The sequence below is a fragment of the Pollicipes pollicipes genome, unplaced genomic scaffold (assembly GCF_011947565.3).
Source record: "Pollicipes pollicipes isolate AB1234 unplaced genomic scaffold, Ppol_2.1 Scaffold_7261;HRSCAF=8764_pilon_pilon_pilon, whole genome shotgun sequence".
Classification (NCBI taxonomy): Eukaryota; Metazoa; Arthropoda; class Thecostraca; order Pollicipedomorpha; family Pollicipedidae; genus Pollicipes; species Pollicipes pollicipes.
The window spans coordinates 9226568-9244743 of record NW_023597054.1 but is presented as its reverse complement, the minus strand read 5'-3'; the positions used below and the strand labels follow the sequence as shown (position 1 = coordinate 9244743).

The 18176-nt window shown below is 48.8% G+C and overlaps 1 protein-coding gene across 6 annotated transcripts; it reads left to right on the top strand.

Annotated features, from left to right (window-relative positions):
• The first annotated feature begins 10939 nt into the window (after positions 1-10939).
• Positions 10940-16527, top strand: LOC119112183 (small integral membrane protein 14). 6 transcript variants are annotated; one of them, XR_005095688.1, is made up of 6 exons: positions 10940-10976; positions 12263-12340; positions 12679-12750; positions 13286-13334; positions 14370-14509; positions 14894-16527. XR_005095688.1 is itself a non-coding variant. In XM_037236255.1 (5 exons), the coding sequence occupies exons 2-5, from the start codon at positions 12679-12681 to the stop codon at positions 14933-14935; spliced, it is 303 nt and encodes a 100-aa protein (XP_037092150.1). In that variant the 5' UTR covers positions 12263-12340; the 3' UTR covers positions 14936-16527. The 6 variants fall into 6 exon arrangements, 1 of the variants encoding a protein (XP_037092150.1); XR_005095691.1 differs by having other exon boundaries at positions 10957-10976; positions 12250-12340; XR_005095687.1 differs by lacking the exon at positions 10940-10976 and adding an exon at positions 10977-11022.
• Positions 16528-18176: the final 1649 nt, after the last annotated feature.

Sequence of the window (18176 nt, the reverse complement as noted above, 5' to 3'; positions counted from 1 at the left end):
AAACAAACATAGCATCAAAGTCACTCCTCTGCCTACCCTTGAGCAGACAGCGGCGGCCGCCGGCGGGGCTCTTCTAGAAAATTATCGGAATTATTAAACTATGGACCCTAAAATGGTTATAGAGCTCTATTTCAACTCGCTTCAAGCAAATTTCCACGCCTCTTTGTTGTGAGCTTTGGGTCAAATAAGACCAAACGAGGCACACTTGAAATCATGTCCGTCAAGAGTAACACAAGGCTTTCGCGTAGACAGATTCAGCTGGATACGTTTTCAGAGCAAGAGATGGCTTTTGGGTCGCACCAGATCAGTGATGCTCTTTGATCTTTAAAAGGTCTATATGACTGAAAAATATTCAACATTACCGCGACATGTTAAGTTATAACCAGCCCCAGGCGTCATGCTCCTCTGATATACATGTAACTCGGGGCCATTTTACCTCAGTGGCCTCCCTTGTCCCGAATGGTGTCAAAAGAAGGTGTCAGTCGACATCCCTGAGATAAAAGAATTGAAGAAAAAACGTATCAAGTGGCACACAAAGCTGGGGTTTACGCAGTATTTCACAACGGGGCGCAGCTCAAGCATTTTCGCTGAACACCGAGTTAAACGCGCGCAGCCGTCCGCGACGCATGCCGTAAAACAATGCCGCATGTTCTCGATCACCTAATTTTCACGCGTTTGCGCGTTTATTTTACTTCTGCACTGTCATCTCACTCACATTCAGCTGTGTCTGCAATCTACAGGCCTTCTTTCAGGCCGGGGAATTCAGGGAATCCGCGTGCCTTCTTTTTCAGTGCAGGTTGAGCAAACGTGTCAAGTTCATAAGTTCGTCGATAAATACTAACGAGCCATCTAACGAACGGCATTATTGAGCTAAATATCCACAAAATTTTGCTTGATGCTTTTGCTCTTCACTATTTTTTTATCCATCGAGTCCGTGTGAAAAAAGAACTTTAATGACGACGTGCAATATTGCCAATTTTACCACCTACAATTTATGTACAGTTTTACTTCACAGCACATGGTTGAAATTGAAAACAATAGCATGTACTTAAACAAATATAAATCATATTGGAATAAGCAAGTTTTGAGCATCACAAAGGAGTACACAAGGTACCAAACTGTGTGATACTCGTTTCGACTGTCACGAAGGAGTGCAAAAATTGGTGGCATTCGAACTAAAAGATGTGACTTCAGTAAAGCACAAGTTATAAGGGTACCACATATTGAAAAACCCAGGAATGTTCCATACGCCGCGCGGCCAGTAAAGGAGACCAGGGCTAAATGCATTATGGACTGAATGCATCACTTAGCATACATCGTAAACCAGCCGATAGCTTGCAGCGGGCTCATTGGGCTTGTCAGAATCGCGCACATACAAGCAATTCCTTCTGACGAGAATCACACAGCTTAAATGAGTTACATGTCATAAAAATCCACAAACCTAGTCCGCTGTTTACCTACGTGGTCAAACACGGACGTCCAGGCTTGTTGGGACGCGGTGAAGCGTCCTGAGTTGAAGAGAGTCTGGAGTCACCAATCCGGCCGGGGCAAGACGCATCAGGGAAGCATCTTGTCCCGCGCGATACAACATGTCCGCTTGTAGCCCGTCAAAGTCATTGCGTAGGCGCTGGATCAAGTGTGGAGTTAGGATGAGACAAGAAGCATCCATTTCGGTCTGGAAAGGTCCTTTCAGTTATCATGTAGTTGTTCGATGTTCGAACTTTCGCACCACATAGAAATACTCCGTGAAGGCACCACTCTGTAAACTTTCCCTTCGCCACTATACGGTGTTGGCTGTTTCTTTTTTTCATTTGCACGCCGGCGTGATTGCGGTAAAGCGCGCCTGAAACTATGTGACGTCACCGCGATCCCAGCCACCGACGAGCCCTGTTGCCGGCCGGCCGTTTTGCGTTACCGTTCGGCGTTTTGCGTTACCGTTTGGCGTTTTGCGTTACCGTTCGGCGTTTTCGGGCCTCAATAGTTTTTGCGTGCCGGAAACCACAGCCCTCCGCGCCGTTCATGGGTTGTGTCTGTCTCGAGGCCCTCTGGCCGTAGTGGGGTCCTGCGACAGTCCTGGAAGTTTGTGGTCGCCCCATGACTATGTAGCCGCCATAAACCCATGCGGCTATCTCGAGATTCAGTAGTTTGGGGTCATGGAACTACTTCAGAGACGTATGGCTGTCCTGGGACCCTATGGCTGTATCGGGGCACTGGGCCCATTCTAGGGACGTGCAGTTCTGGGCCCATTGGTTATGTCGTGGATGTCCTGTGAATGTATCTGCGCCGTGTGGCCTTCATAATATCTTGTGATTGACTCGGGATCCCTTGGCCGTGTCTCAGACCGTCTCGGGGGCCTGTCGCCGTCTCGGAGCCATGTGGCCGTCCCGGGGCCAGGTGGCTGTCTCACAGCCTTGTGGCTGTTCCGGGGTCATGAAGCCGTCTTGGAGCCTTGTGACCGTCTGAGGGTGATGTGGCTGTCTCGGGGTCATGTAGCTGTCCCGTGGCCAGGCAGCCGTCTCAGAGCCTTGTGACCGTCTGAGGGGCATGTGGCCGTCTCAGAGCCGTGTGACTGTCCCGGGGCCAGGTGGCCGTCTCAGAGCCTTGTGACCGTCTGAGGGGCATGTGGCCGTCTCAGAGCCGTGTGACTGTCCCGGGGCCAGGTGGCCGTCTCAGAGCCTTGGGACCATCTGACGGTCATGTGGCCATCTTGGGGTCACTTGGTCGGCTCGAGTTCTGTGGCCATGCCGGTGACTCCGTGGTCGTCCCGGGGCTCTGTGGTCTTGCCGGACCCTGAGGTCGTCCCGAGGTCCTGTGGTCGTCCCATGGTCCTGTGGTCGTCCCGAGGTCCTGTGGTCGTCCCGAGGTCCTGTGGTCGTCCCGAGGTCCTGTGGCCGTCCCGAGGTCCTGTGGTCGTCCCGAGGTCCTGTGGCCGTCCCGAGGTCCTGTGGTCGTCCCGAGGTCCTGTGGTCGTCCCGAGGTCCTGTGGTCGTCCCGAGGTCCTGTGGCCGTCCCGAGGTCCTGTGGTCGTCCCGAGGTCCTGTGGCCGTCCCGAGGTCCTGTGGTCGTCCCGAGGTCCTGTGGTCGTCCCATGGTCCTGTACCGGTGGTGGGATCCTATAGAGCGCGCTTCCGACCAGCCATTTCTCTTGCGCCAACACTGCGACTCAGATGACTCTGAAGACTGAAGTGGCCTGCTTTGGGGTTGCTGGTTGTTTGTTGCTTCCAAATGTTTTGGGTAAACGAATTTGGTGATGTTCTTCAGCCACGCTTTTTCTGGTGCAACTCGCCTGCAAACGGAGCAAGCTGCATCACATGAAAGTATATATTTATTTGCGTAGCGCAGCAAGTGATGAGAACGTGAAGAAGAGGTTTTGTGTCAAATGTAGGCATAGCATCAAAGTTTTCTTAACATATTCAGGTTTACAAAATTCCTGAACACATCGGTGCCAAAGCCACAAAGAGAAACATTGGTGCCCCCACTGCTTGCACCACCATCAACTAAATGCTTGCATCATCTGGTCTCCGCCACATCAAATTACTTGACATTAAGACGCGCAAGAACTGTTAGTCTTATTTCTCGTGGAAATGGACAGGAGAAAAATGCACGCGGTGCTAATGCACTCAACAACTTACGTATATCGCATTCAGACGTAAAAATGTATCCAAGTACACGGTTGCTCTTATCTGTGGCGAAACCACCAGGAAAAATTGTCCTCTCGAATATCTCAATCCTGTTTTGTGTGACACGCCGAATTAAAAAAGAACGGGCTTAAAGAGGCACCACTGCCCTCCCCATTGGCTGCGCCGACCTGGATCGATCTCTAGGATTTCGTCAAGGGAATCCACAAACCCTGTGGCCATGGGCGCTACCAGTCTCTTTAAGAAAAGTGTAGTGCGGTTAAAAAAGAGCTGGTGAGAGAGCACTAGGAGATCCAATCTTCGAATACCCGCAAAAGTGATCCATGGGATTTACCCAAATATTTTCGAGGGATCAGTTGCATTTTGTATTGTTCACCTTTATAATGGCATTTACAAGCCAGAACCAGAGCCATCAACACATGTAACTCTGCATGCATTTAGAAGACAACAAAACGAATCAACCAGGAATTAAACTGCATGGAATAGGCCGCGGTGCAGCTCAGTTAACAATGGTTTATTCAGCCCCTTCCAAACTGATAACAGGGGTTGCTGGGGCGTTGTCAGGGCGTTGCCGGATTTTCTCGCATGTTAAAGATATTGAGGAGCGTCGTGGATTACACACCGGCGTAGATCAAAACTGAGTTATTGATTTGGCCAACCATTGTTCTCCTGGTGATTTCCATTCATTCTGTAGAATCCATCAGCAAACAAAACGTTCTGAGTATAAAAGCTCGCAGTCGGGAACATGAGGCGGTCCACGCAGATAACACACGCCGGGTGGCCGTCTGGATAACCCTCGCTCGGGTGGGGTGGTCAATTTGACCCTCACCCTGAAATCTCGAGAACTATGAGAGCTACAGACACCAAACTTACAAGGTATGTTGGCCTGTACGTGAACTCACTTAGGTCATATTTTGAGGTTTCTAGGTCATGACCTTCAGGTCAAATAAGGCCAAACAAAGTCAAATTCTGGGTTGGTCTCCAAAGTGCCCCCAGAACCTAGATAACTGTTCTAGGCAAAAGGTCACACGCTCATTTAAGGTCGGTGACCTTGTTTGACCTTTTTAAGGTCATGGTGACAAAAATCATGCAACACCGCTCTGAGTTTTGCTTTTGAATAAGCAACAAAGTTTACGCTAGGCAGTATACTTCTAAAAACTAAATGTTGAACTGGGTTATTTCAGGTCGATGACCTATTATGACCACAAGTCCATGGAAGATGTAGAATGCGGTTCCTGCTATTAATAAATTCGTAATGAGCACCAGAAACCATCCCATACAGCCGTAGAGTAATAAAAAAGTCCAGAGTAATAAAGCAGGTTGGTTTTGACCTTGGTCTGACCTTAATACCTGACCTTATGTCAATTCAATTTGCTCATTCAACTGTTTTGTTGTCTAAAAAGTATTTCAGAGAAGGATGGCTTCGTCTAGCACTCCGTTGTTGCATCAGATTGAACGAATCCCTATAAATTGGCTTCGCTGAGACCGTGGCCTGACTTTGACCTGCTATAGCTCAGCGACCTTATAAGGCACATCTAAATTTTTATCACCAAACGATCCGCTATTTAATTGTCTACGATATGCAAAATTTGGTGCGGCTACACTGCGCCGTTCGGAAACCATTCTGGAAAACCTTCGGACGGAGTCAATTTGACCCCTCCCCACTCGGCTTTGGCTACACTACACGTGTTTTAACGTCCAGCGGCGGTGAATAGCCGGGTGCTTGATGCAATGAATTCGTACTTTGGAGCAGTACGAATTCCATGTGCTGCCGTGTATCTCATCTGCGCGCTTTTTAGATTGAGTCTCATAACGGTTTAGCACATGCAGCGCAACGAAATCTTGACACAATGGTGTGATCTTCATGGTTGGTGTTGCCGAATTGCACAAGTGAAAGTTTCTAGTTAAGAGCTGAGGGGCTCATCCATCCCGTCCCGGGATCCCTGGGGGCTCCCATTCTGGCAACACGGGGGCCGGAGACCCTAGTCGACCCAGAAGCGCTCAGTGGCACACATCATACACCGGTTCTCTCCCTGATGTGGACCTCTCTGATGCGGACCTCTCTAATCGGAACAACTAACACCGGATTGACGCAGGTACTCTCACTGACGCAAAAGCTGGTTGCCTTACCGGCGCAGGGAGCGCAACAGTTGGCACGAGGACGCCGATTCGACTAATCGACCCCATATTGAAACGGGGCGGAGTATTCCTTGACTGTTATCTCTCGGTATGACTGTTATCTGATCGACACAGGCGTTTCCACTGGGTGCATGTGAACCTTTGCAACATCATTCTCCATATATTCTTTCGTCGCCAGGAGGCCAACGCAGTATGTACTTTGATATCCGGGGTCCCGTCCTGCGTCCCTGTCACATTCAGCAAATGTGGCCCTGGCAGACTTAGGACCACTTGCCAGTGGGGGATCCTCTGTCAAGTGCTGTGGGCCTTTACCAACACAGAGCACACTGCATTGATTTAGGGGCCCCAACCAGTGCAACAGGCCTTTTGAGTAACATTTGCGAGCCCCAGCCTTGCCCCTGTTTGGGAAATGGGCCCTGAGGGACTGATCAGTAGCGCAGGCAGGGGAAACAAGGGCACGCCCTCCTTAGGGCCCAATTATGGGCACAAAAGGCCGGCTGGAGGTCGTATTTAGGGGCCCGGCCCATTGCGCCGCGCACTCCATTTGTCGGTCAGTATCGCATAGTTAGCTCTGTGTCGGTGTGGGCCTGAGGGCCCACTTCCCAATCAGCTATAAAGCCGGGCCCAGCGATTTACACAAATTGGAACCCTTGCATCTGTTGAGAGCCCACAGTGTCTAACCAAGAGTCCTGTGTTCGCAAGGGGCCGCGAGCCGACCAAGGACAGTGCTCGATGATGCCTGAAGAGGGCCCGGGCGGCCCACGGGCACACGGATCAACGGCTCGATTGGAGGAAATAAGGGCCCGAAGGACTGGCTGTTGATCACAAAGGATCGCAGCCCACACGGTCGAGCCCTGGTTGTAGCCTCTGTGCCAGTCAGGGATCCATAGTGCCTAACAGGGGGTATCGGTTAGTGGCCCCGAGTTGGTCACGGCCTTGAGGAGGTCTAGAGAGGGGCCGAAGGGCCTCTCGGGATCAAACATCATGACCCGATTTGATGACCTTTTGTCCTCTTGATTGGAGGCCTCGGGCACGAGGGACTGGCCGTATGTCACATTAATAATGCCCTTCCGCCCGTAAGGCTGTGACCTCAAATATCAATCAGATGGCTTCTTGCATCGATTCGAAACCCCTGGGCCAGTGCGGCCCTATATTTCGGCAAGAGTTTATTACCAACACCGAACAGCCGGCTAAGTCAGTCTGAGAAATGTGGGTCCATTTCCCAAGCACGAGCAAGGTCGGGCCCGCGATTTGCGTTAGTTGGGTCCACTGAAACCATAAGGGCGCCGGTCCGGAGCCTACAGTGCCTAATAACGAGTCTGTGTCGGCAAGTGGCCCGAGTCGCCAGGAGTCATGATTTTGGGGACCCGAAAAGGGGCCCGAAGGACCCCCGGAACCAAATATTAAGGGCCCGATTGAAATCGAGTCCGGCCCTTCACCCTTGGTGCGGTGATCTGAAACGTCACTCAGAGGGCCTCTATAAGGGCCCTCTTGTTAGGCTTTTCCATCCCTTTAATACAAGGTGTCGCCACGGAGCGAAACAGTCGGCTCCATGTCCGTCTGAGCCCTCAGGGTTCATCTCTCAAGCAGTAGCGAGGCTGGGGCCTGCGATTTGTAATCTTCGGGGTCCCTGACACAATGGGCAACTCCTGTGTCGGTCAGGGGCTCAGTGCCTCCCGCCCAGGTCCAACCCCACGTCGCCAGAATAGCAGACGGAAGAAACCCCGCGGTGGAACGGGATGGCCTCTCAGCCGTTGACCAGGAACAATAATATTGCCTTAGTGTTCTTCTCAAGCCCTTTGCCCGAAAAAAAGAGTCTCAGTGTTAGAGTGGGTCGAAATTAGTTCAAAAACGGACAAGGCCATCCCATGTCTGCATGAAAACCTTCATTATTTTGCAAAAGCGATTGAAGATGAACCAAATCGCATCCAATGTCCACCTGGGTGTAGGAACGGACGGGCCAGGGGGCCATGCCCACCCACTCCCCCTTTCAAGGTGGGGAGGGCAGCAGTGTTAAATGCCCCCCCCCCCCACTTTTCAGATTAAGGTTGTGTTTAGCTTACTTTTGTGCTACATTAAACATACATGCCAATTTACATATTTCACCAGCCATCTTCCTCAAGATGCATCATCTTTTTCGTTTGCTCATTGGCCATCGTTAGTATCACAGCCACAAGGCTAACCATTTTGATGCACATTTGGGACTCCCTTTCATTTACACTCTACGTTCAGGGGTCCTCAGCATCTCTGAAGAACACAGAAAAGGCATGGAACTGGAGTCTATGCGACAATAATTGGACCACCTGTGTCGACCAGGGAAGTTGCTGCGCCAGTGACCGTTCCTGTGCAGATCCGGGGCCGACTGCGCTGCTGCGTCAGTGACCGTTCCTGTGCAGATCCGGGGCCGACTGCGCGAGTCAGAAGGCCTCCCGTGTCAGGGAGGGCGTGTCAGGGAGGGGAGCAATGGGATATGATAAATAATTATAATGGCCTCCGAATCGACCAGGAGATCCTGCCCCGTATCGCCAGAATGACAGCCAGGGGACATTTCGCGATGGGACGGAATGGCCCTTCGGCCCTTCACCGAAAACGACAATGTGCCTCTGGTGTTTTACTCAAGGGGCCCCTTGCTTAGAAGGAAATAAGGGGTCTCATTATTGCTGAGTAGAGCGGGGGTCTCCTTATTGGTGAATAAAGCGGGTCAAAATAGGTTTTAAAACAACGAACAAGGCCACCACAAGGTTTGCCTGAGCACGTTTATTTTTTCAGAATGGATTGGTGAAACAAATTACTTTAAAAGGTGCGAACATGCTCACCCGCAACCTCGAGAACAAGGACAACGATGGCCTGGGCTACAGCTTCCGTATAACCGAACGGCTTCGGCCACTGCAAGTGCCACCAGACGGCGGGCGCCGTGTTAAGCTGTCTTCTGGACGGATTGATAGGCACAGAAACACTAGAAATAAAAAATTACATTTACTCTTTCAGTCCAACCACCAGATTCTAGCCACACTTCGCGGTGCTTTAAGGACCAATCCGTTCTTATCATCAGTCTAAAAATCGCACATGTGAAATATGCGCCCAAACTGCGCTCTAACTGTAAGATTTGATGTCATGAAGCGCCCAAAGATACTTCTTGCATAAGTGTTATCATTTTCGTCCACCCACGGCCACATCTTAGTATTAGCTTCTGGACCTACGCCACGCGACCTGCGGAGACTGCAACGCCTGGAGTCGGGGTTTTTGTTGCTAGGAGGACGCATGTTGCCGCATTACATAATTTGCATCATGAATCAATTCTGACCGAATGGTGAACATTTCCAGACAAACATGGCTTGGTCATGTTGATACGCATCGTTAACCATTCCGTCTGCAATCAAGTTTGCATCTTCAAACTTGGATCAAACATATCGATCTAATTTACGTTCGCGATGTCCTTAATGTCTTTGGAATATCTGTTTAGAAAGAGTCCACTAAACCACTGTAAATTAAGGGTGCCGGTGATTTGTTCCATGCGGTCGTTCAGCGCCTAATTTCTGCAGTTTATTGACTTCAAAATACAAAAAGAAATTATCTGACGGTGTCGTCTGGCTTCTATTCTGGTTACAAGGAAAAAATAAAAATAAAACAAAGACAACTGTGTCCCTTGATAACAAGCAAGCTATGATCGGGGATTTGTTTCGGGTGTCACTATAAAAGGGGCTTTTGTCCACCGTGTTTCCCTTTGGCGAGGCTTTGGCTACACTACACTCAAAAACAAATTGAGTCGTCTACGTTGAGTGATGGGCAATGAATTGTTGGTTGGGTGAATTCGTACCTAAGGCAGGCAGCTTCCCGGAGCAAAGCTAGCATTTTTCTGCGGTGGTGTGGTGTAAGAGAAGATAATTCGGAAAAAGGTACTGCTGCAAGTGCCCAGCATATGTTTCACATATCAGTTAGTAGTAACGCTGATCCATAAATATGCAACAGAGCAATCATACGATCATTTTGCAGTCATACGGGAGACAGCCGGGCCAGGGCAGTGGCCTCCGAAGGCGGACTGGAGCAGGGCCCAAGTAAGGAACGTATGACAGACAGGCCTTCATTATGCGGCTCGGTTTTTGAAAGAGAGTCTCCACTTTTATGGCTTTGCCACCTTGTTTTTGGCAATTTCAAGCTTCCGAATTTGTTTCCGCCTAAAATGCGACAAGTTTTATCTCTTGAAAAGCAGCCAATGAAATGAAGATGCATGAAAAATCGGCCGCACTGTGAGCTATGGATTCACCTCTCACCAGCCTGTGAACGGGTCGTATTTTTTGTATCTACCCTGTGGAGGCAGATGCCTACTCAATGACCCAAAATGCCTACCTGCTTGTGCAATTTCGCACCCAGGAAAGACAATGTCAAAATGGACAAATAATCCTAGGAAGCGTATAGCCTTACTTGCTAAATGACGTAGATGAGTCGAATAGACAAGATTGTGCAGCAGTGAGGAACAGCTCTAGATGCATATCTATTATAGCAGTCATGACATTCAAATAAAGAGCAATAACAAACTCGATCTTCCCCTCCGCTTCCCCCAGTCGTCGGGCTTGCTTTCCAGAAAAGTTTCTGAAGAACATCCCTAGCTTGGTCTCTCAACTTTTTGAAACGTTCCTAAGCATGTGAATGTCCATAATTTTCCAAATTCGGTCATTGTTACAAGAGGCCCTTATCCGGCTGCAGATGTCCGCTGACTGTCATTTCTTTAGTTCAAAGCGTTGCAGCGGAATCTCAAAATCGGAAATATTGATCCTGAGATTAGGCAGGTTTGCATAGTGGCAATATGGGATAACGAATTTTTGTTTGAGACAGGCAGAATAAAAACAAATGTTCGCTTTTTTGCAGCCACGATCTCTTCTACGTGAGGCTTAACCCACTTCGCACAACTTCTGCAATGGTGTTCGTCTGCGTTCTATGAACGCTGTTTTGATGACGTTTTATTTATTCGTTTTCATATTGCTTAGGCCTTTTCAATCCAAACCAATATCAATTCGATTTATACACATAAGTTTATCTATTAAACTCTGTTCCAAAGCCTTACTAACAATATTATTGCTATTTTCATAGCATAAGACAAAAGCATGATTCATCCCGCAACATACGGGACACTGGCAATGAGACGTGTATAACTGAAAGTTTGTAAACAATAAACATCTGGGTCGGGGTTCGCGAGGCGGGGTGAGATTGTAACGTCGTGACAGCTGGGGTGTTTATCGGCTGCCGGGTTGGTGGGAGTGCGCTGCACAAGCTTGTTTTACTGTGCCCGTGCGGCCGGTGGCTTGATTTTAGTTGTGCATTGTGGTGCTTAGTTAACGTAGGCCTGTTTACAACGAGCGGGTTTATCTTGATTGAAGGAGTGGCGTCTGGCCAGCGCTTTTCCCCCTCTGGCCACATTTCCTCTGGTCTTGGGTGGCACATATGTAAGTGGGTTCTTACAGGCTGCACCTATAGGTAAAGGGTGCTTTGTTAAAAGTGACATACTTTGGCATCTTGACATCCATGTGAGTCTCCTTATAATGGTTTCAAAGTCCTTAAGTTGTAAACACATTACCATTGGCACTATCTAATCCCAAAAGGAAGAACCATGGTGTTTGGAGCTGCCTATCAGCTAGTCTGTAAAATTTCATTTACTGTGCTGGACAACCACACCATATTGGTGCACCTCTGTATCTGACTAATGTGTACACTGCTCAAGCCAGGCCATGTTCTGTTGAATTTTTGAAACATAGTTTGGTTTCAGAAAGGTGTTCGAGCAGTTCTGTTCAGATCTACCTTTGCGAAATAATACCTTTTTGGTACAGCTGCCAATGGGCTGAAATTGATGTTGAACATCTTCCAAACTGAGTGCCCAGGTGGTGCATGCACTGGAATGGTTGCTGTGACATTGCTGCTATATCATATGTTCAGTAAAAGGTGTGTGTAGATGTATTATGTTTTAAAGGCATTTTTATTAGTACTCTGACCCCATGAGAATGTGGGCAGCACTATTTAGGAATGTGTGCTTGTAAACTTAAGAAAGCTCTCCAAAGCTTCTGTTTTGCCCCACCCATGCCCTAATAAGCAAATGTAGGATTTGTCACATCTTCCAGACTGGTTTTAGGCTAGATAAAATATGTAGAGAGGAAAATAGGCATTGTGCAAGACCATTGAACTGCTAGGTATTGAATACTCAATTGGAATTTTTTTTATAATTTTATCAAATGAAAATAGGAGGTACTCTTAGTGTAACATTACAGTATTATTGCTAAGAAATACAAGTTGAGTATTATGTCCCTTGAAAATATATGGCCCATTTGATAGCAGTCATATCTATATTTACTCATATAGTCAGTGACTTTGCAATGTCAGATCCATCACAACAAGCAATGGTATGTCAGTTGATATCATTTGTTTTTTTACATTAGAGCTGAAACACACAAATGAATAGAACACATTATATACTGATATGTAGTGTCCTATTGCAGGTTCTGAATCCGCATTTTCACTTCATCTAAATTGGTTGTTATTTCAAACAAGATCACTCAAAGGAAGGCAGCAAAAAGGTTTGTTATGTAATCTTAGTGATGTGGTAATGTCTATTAAGTAATGTATTGATTGGGAAAATTTTAGCTCTTAGTGGCAATTTTCTGTTGGTTTTCTAATCTCTAAAAGGAAATATCGAGAGTAAAAATTTGATCCGCCTGAGAAGGCATGTTTTTTATCTTGGTTAGGAACAGTGGAATTATAAGTCATGCTAATCTGTCAGTTTGTCCTCATAGACTATTGTTGAAATGCTTATATCAGTGTTTTTGCTGGTCAGATGAGAAGCCATCTAATGATGCAGCTCTTAGTACCAAAATGTTTCCTGATTGAGGCTGACCACTGATCAATTCTGTTCCAGATGGCTGATGGATATGACCCCTGTGCTTGTATCTGGGATCATGGCATGGCCATGAGGCGCCTCATCTCTCTGGTAGGCATTTTGTGAGCGGTATAAATCACAATTTTATCACAATCTTAATATCATGCGACCTCTGTCAATTTCAATGCTTTTTCCAGAAAACATTATTAGATGATCATTGCACAAGACTCCAGGTCAAATGCGTGCAACTGAAAGTCAGATGTGCCTGCTTAAAATTCTGATCTCATGACATAAAGCTCAATGCTTTATCATATGCAGCTCTCTAGTCTCACATTCTACATGATAGCAAAATGTTTCAGAATTTGCATAGGATACTGGGGAAGACCTGGTGTTTGGTTAATGTGACTGGCATTTTACCTTATATTTTTTGACATTATACCAAAGAGTCCTGAAATGTTTACATTTATGGGTGTGCTCATAGCTGCTAATGGTGGCACTTGATCTTTGTAAATGCCTCACCTTCTGCACACCAGTTCATAATAGATTTTTGGCCTGTTTTTTGGAGAGAAAAGATGGTAAATTAGGAACACTGCTTTATCAAAGTGATTATATATGTTTTATTGAAAGTGTACTTTCTGTTTTTCAGCTACGTGGCATGCAAGGATTCTGCACAGATAGTGAATGCTTTGGTGAATGTGAGTAATAACCTTGCCCTTGAGATATATGGCCTGTGGCCTGTGGCAGGCTGGCTTCAGGTCACATGACATCAGAGGGCAGGATGGACTGTGTGGAGCATTATGGTACATTGAACTTTCATCCCCAGATTTTGTCACTGGCTTGAAGCACAACCGCATAATGGGGTGAGGCCTTACGCAACAAGTTCTGCTTAGTGTGAGCTCTGATCCTAGAAATCCATTCATCCAAAAGATTCAGAATGCATCATAGAAAATATAACTAGCTTCTCAACAAGGCAGCATCACCAAATTTGTTCTTATGCTCTGGATAGCATGCACATCTCAGGTATGGTATCATGTTCAGCTTAGAGTTATTTGCTAACACAGTGTTCTTTACCTTGGCTGTTTTGTATGTAACACATCTACCCTGGAAGCTGAAAGCCTTTTACTGTCATTACTGTTAGACACTTGTTTGCCACATTTGCATTTTGTTGGCAGTTTTATGTATTAGATTATGACACCTGGCTGCTGTTGTACAGAGTCAGGCTCCTATGGATTCATTGTTTGCTTCTTTGGGGCTGCTCATGCAGTTGAGCAGGCTAATTTTATGTAAGAAGCCTGCTGGCAACCTCTTTGTTAATCATGTAGAACTTATGTTACTGACATGTGCCATTGGAGGATGTGCACCTGTTTTTCACAATGGCATTTAAGTTATTTTTCTGGAATGGTCCTGCTGTCAGAGTTGTGTCATTTCAAGGTCAATGTGCATAGGTGAGGATCAGGATGCCTACATGAACTGTGTGCACTGAATGGTATGATTGCAAACATCATTCACAGTTAGCTAACATACTGATGTGAATTCAGTGTTTTGCATAGATTACCCACATTTTAGTATTGCTGTTCAATCAATCTGTTTGGAGCATGCTCTTTTGGCCTCTTTCCATGTCCCGATTGAACACAGTAAGCGCTGCGCCCGCCCCTGGTACCCTATCCGATGATGCCGCTCTCGGCACGGGAGAGCAGTATCGTTCTGACCCGAGGTCGTTTGTCCAACAGTACCGGGCCCGACGGCGGACAGCTCTGGCGGCAATGACATGATGATGATGGCAGTGGTGTGGGTGGTGCTTGGCGTGCTGCTGTACCTGTTCCGACCCAGCTCGATGCGCAACCGGGGCGACGGCAAGCCCGACAGACTGGTGAATAACACCAGCCACGGCCGGCGGGTCGGCTGGCTACGCGGCTGTCCCAGGTGGCACGCCCTCTGTGCACGGAGTGACGCTACGTCAAATGGAACGGACGCACGCGTCGTACTTTTTGTCCCAGTTGATCGTTGTGAAGGCGTCAGGACTAGCGGCACGACGACTGCCAGGGCTGGTTTCTGCCGAAGACTATTTTAGTAACGAGTTTGCTCCTCGGAAGTCGACAGGATTTTCACGGGATGTATAAGCTGCGATGGATTTGGGGTGGTCTTGACATGTACCATCAAGGGGTGTTTAGGTTCGCACGGAGGACCCTTGGTATTGTAGTGCTCGCGTTGATGTCCGTGCCGCCGATGCTGACGGTCTGCCCCTCTGTGACAGGACCAGGGCCCGGGCAATAACCCGCCGCCCACGAGCAACTAGCGCTCGCCCGTCACCCGGCCCGCCGCTGACCACCTCTCCTGTGATAACCGGCCGTCTCGGCGCCGGCGGCCGGACACCGCCCGTCTCGACCCCACTCACCTCGGGGAGCTGTCCGCGATCGCCGCGTCCGGCCGCTCCGCCTCTGCGGCGCCCGCCATACCGCCACGCCGCGTCTGGCGCGCCCCGGCAACGGCTGGTACAGCGTTACCTCTCGCAGCGCTGCCGGCCCCTGGTGCTCGACGGAAGACGTCCTGCGGCTCCATAGCCAAGGCGCCGCCGTAGCGCGGAGGCAGACCCTCTGTTGGCGCCCCATGGGTGGAGCGGCTGACTTGCGCCAGGGAGGAGTGTCCCGGGACAGGATGTCCGCATCAGTATCGGGGCACGTCGGGCCCGCCCGCGCCGCCGGCGGGAAGGGGCGTTCGCTGACCCGAGCTGGCTCTGTCCCGTCGTCGTCGCACCGTTCTGATGTCTATTTTTGGGGTGTGTGCTCTGCGGTCTGGGTACGGCTTGGATTTGGTAATCGCTTTAAAGCTAAATCTTCCCGAACAGGAAGGTTGTCTTGCTGTGGGGAAATGGAATTGATGAGCACCCGTGGCTTATTCACTTGGTGCGATTAGGTTAACTTAATCATTAGAGGAAATTGATGGATACATTCCGGGCGGTTTCTGTGCATGCTACACGGCATATATACAGCTGAACAGACTTCACTGCTTCGCCTTTAAGGCTTCATAAGGGAGGCCTCGTTTTTGTCGCACAAGTCCATAAGTGTAGTACAAAAACCACACAGCACGTGATGACGCGTGTTTGGCGCCACGCCAAACAACATTAAAACTCAGGGAGCTAGCGATCGCGGCTGTCAATAGCAGACGCCCATACACGTGGACAGGCCATGGGAAGGAAATAATTGGACGATTCGTGTACACATATGTATCAGGGATGTGCATTCACTGCTATACCCCTATATGTGCCCAGGATGCCCAGTAACCCTCTTTTTTCCTTTCTAGACTTGTCCAGGTGTGTTAGTGTCTGCTATTGATAGCTGCGGTTACTAGCTCCTTGCGGTTTCCAGCTATGTTCGTCTCTTCAAACACGTGTCACCGAATGCTGTATAATGCTTTTTGTACTTGTGAATTTGTCCTGTAAAAACGAAGCCTTCTTGCTGAAAGCTTACTTATGGGTGAAAGCGTTGAGATCTGTTCTGTTAGTTAAATAACTAAAAGTTAGGTACCATACATACATATATATATATATATATATATATATATATATATATATATATCCAGATTTAAGAAATACACACGAGTACTTCTTGTTAATTGCGTGTCTTAACCGGGTCGCGTATCCTCGCGTAGAATCTACCGCGGTCGTGCGCGACTGTTGGGAGCTGCGCGTCTGTTCTGTTTGATTGGTAATATGATTTCGCCGTCGCCGTGTTTGTTCTGAGGTAGCGGACCGGATGCTGGGTTTGTCCGCTGTGGCGATGGGAGGCCGCATCGCATCGCACCCTGTGCAGTGCCGGGTGCGCTTGCGATCAATCATCCTGTTAGCGTTCCGTCGACACTACTGAATACACGGATATATACGGATCAGGAGCTGGTCTCTGCACCTGTCGGGCGTTCCGGGATCGCGCATGGCTGTGATGGGCGTTGCTGGAGGCTGAGTGCGCGTCTGGACGCTGTGGCCTCGGCAGCCCCGCACGGATGGGTCAACCCGCTCCGCGAGGTCGTCCATGGTGCCAACCGATCATCTTTGGAGGGGCTCCAAATCTCCGGCGTACATTTTTGTTTTGTGTGTGTAACGTTCGTAGAAAGTATTGGAGCGCTTGGTTTCCCTTTGACAATGCGGACATGATGTTCGTAGGTGGCACCTCCGCGCGGAAAGGTTTCTGCCGCTTGTTTTGCTTTTAACAGCCTCATACATGCATGGTGTCAAAACAGCACTTCGAAACATTGGTACCAAAACTGGCCACAAGGAAACCGAGGTTAATTGTATTATGCATCAGACATTCGTCCACCACCAGCGCAAAGTCCGCAACGGCCTCGACCGGGCACTTTCGGCATAACGCGCAGGAAATTCCGTACAGCACGTTACCGAGCCATAGGTTTCCCTCAACACGCGGTTAAGGATTTCCCTGCTTTGGTCTAAGTTGAGCTACGTCGGCTTCACACTTATTAGGATATGCTTAAAACCACTTTGAAAAGAAAACGAGGGGGGCAGCGAAAAAGGATACACACCTCTCCCAGTAGATAATTTAAACGCTAGCAAGGAACCAGTGTTGGCGCCTGAGTCAAAAACGAACGTGGTTGTTCTGAAACAGGCCACACTTTCCGTCCCTGGCTTCAGGCCAGCCGAGTCCGTCGAGCTCGTGCTATTGGCACACATGTTTGCAGCGGCCCGCGCGGTCCGGCCGCGCCGTACCGCACCGCCCCGCGCCGGCCTCCGCTCTGGTTGGTCGCCGCCGCTGACGTGGAGCGACCGGCGGCGGCCAGCGCATCAGGACTCGTCGCTGGCGCCACCTCAAAGTCGTTCGCTGAATGGCTGGCGGACTGACAACACAGGTCGGCAGGGACATCGACGCAATGGCCGGTGGGCAGCAAACAAGAGCAGGCTGGGTACTGTGCCCGCATTGGGTGTAGTCGTCGCTTTACTGCATAGTACGTGCGAGGGCAAAACACAAACTTACAAGCTTAAGAGGCTTAGGTGAAAGTCTAGCTAGTCGCTCGATTATTTCGTTCGTACACGAATGATTTTGCCCATGGTAAATTGAGTTTCAGTTCCGAATTCTCTGTGGGTCACGGAAAGCGCTGGCCGCAGACGTCCGGTTCCCGCCGTGGTGCTTCACTCGGAAGGAAGCGGACGGCCACCACACATGAGTTACTCCCACAGCCTGAGTTTTCATTCACCAAGCTTGGCGTGTTCGGAGAAAGCTGATGAGACCCACCGTGTGAGCTTCGGCTCAACACGAAATATTCGTCATGTCACATATGGGACGCGTTAATCTTGTTGGAACTATGCGATCTGAACACGACAGCAAAATAACATGGCTCATTCGCTGCACAAAGAACAATAGAATTGAACTCAGAATCCACGATAATTGACCCGCCTCCCGGCGTTACCTCTTCAGCTATGCATTGCTCGAAATAGCCGAGATGATATAACAACTAATAAGCAAGTTGCGGCCAAGGACACACCACTTGACAGAGCAAAGAATCAAAGACCGTTGAAGACGCTCGAACAAACG

Coding starts and splice junctions, on each gene's coding strand:
- LOC119112183 (XM_037236255.1), top strand. CDS start 12,679: ATGGCTGATGGATATGACCCCTGTGCTTGTATCTGGGATCATGGCATG. Junction 13,335..14,369: donor TAGTGAATGCTTTGGTGAAT/GTGAGTAATAAC, acceptor TTTGTCCAACAG/TACCGGGCCCGACGGCGGAC. Junction 14,510..14,893: donor ACGGCAAGCCCGACAGACTG/GTGAATAACACC, acceptor CCTCTGTGACAG/GACCAGGGCCCGGGCAATAA.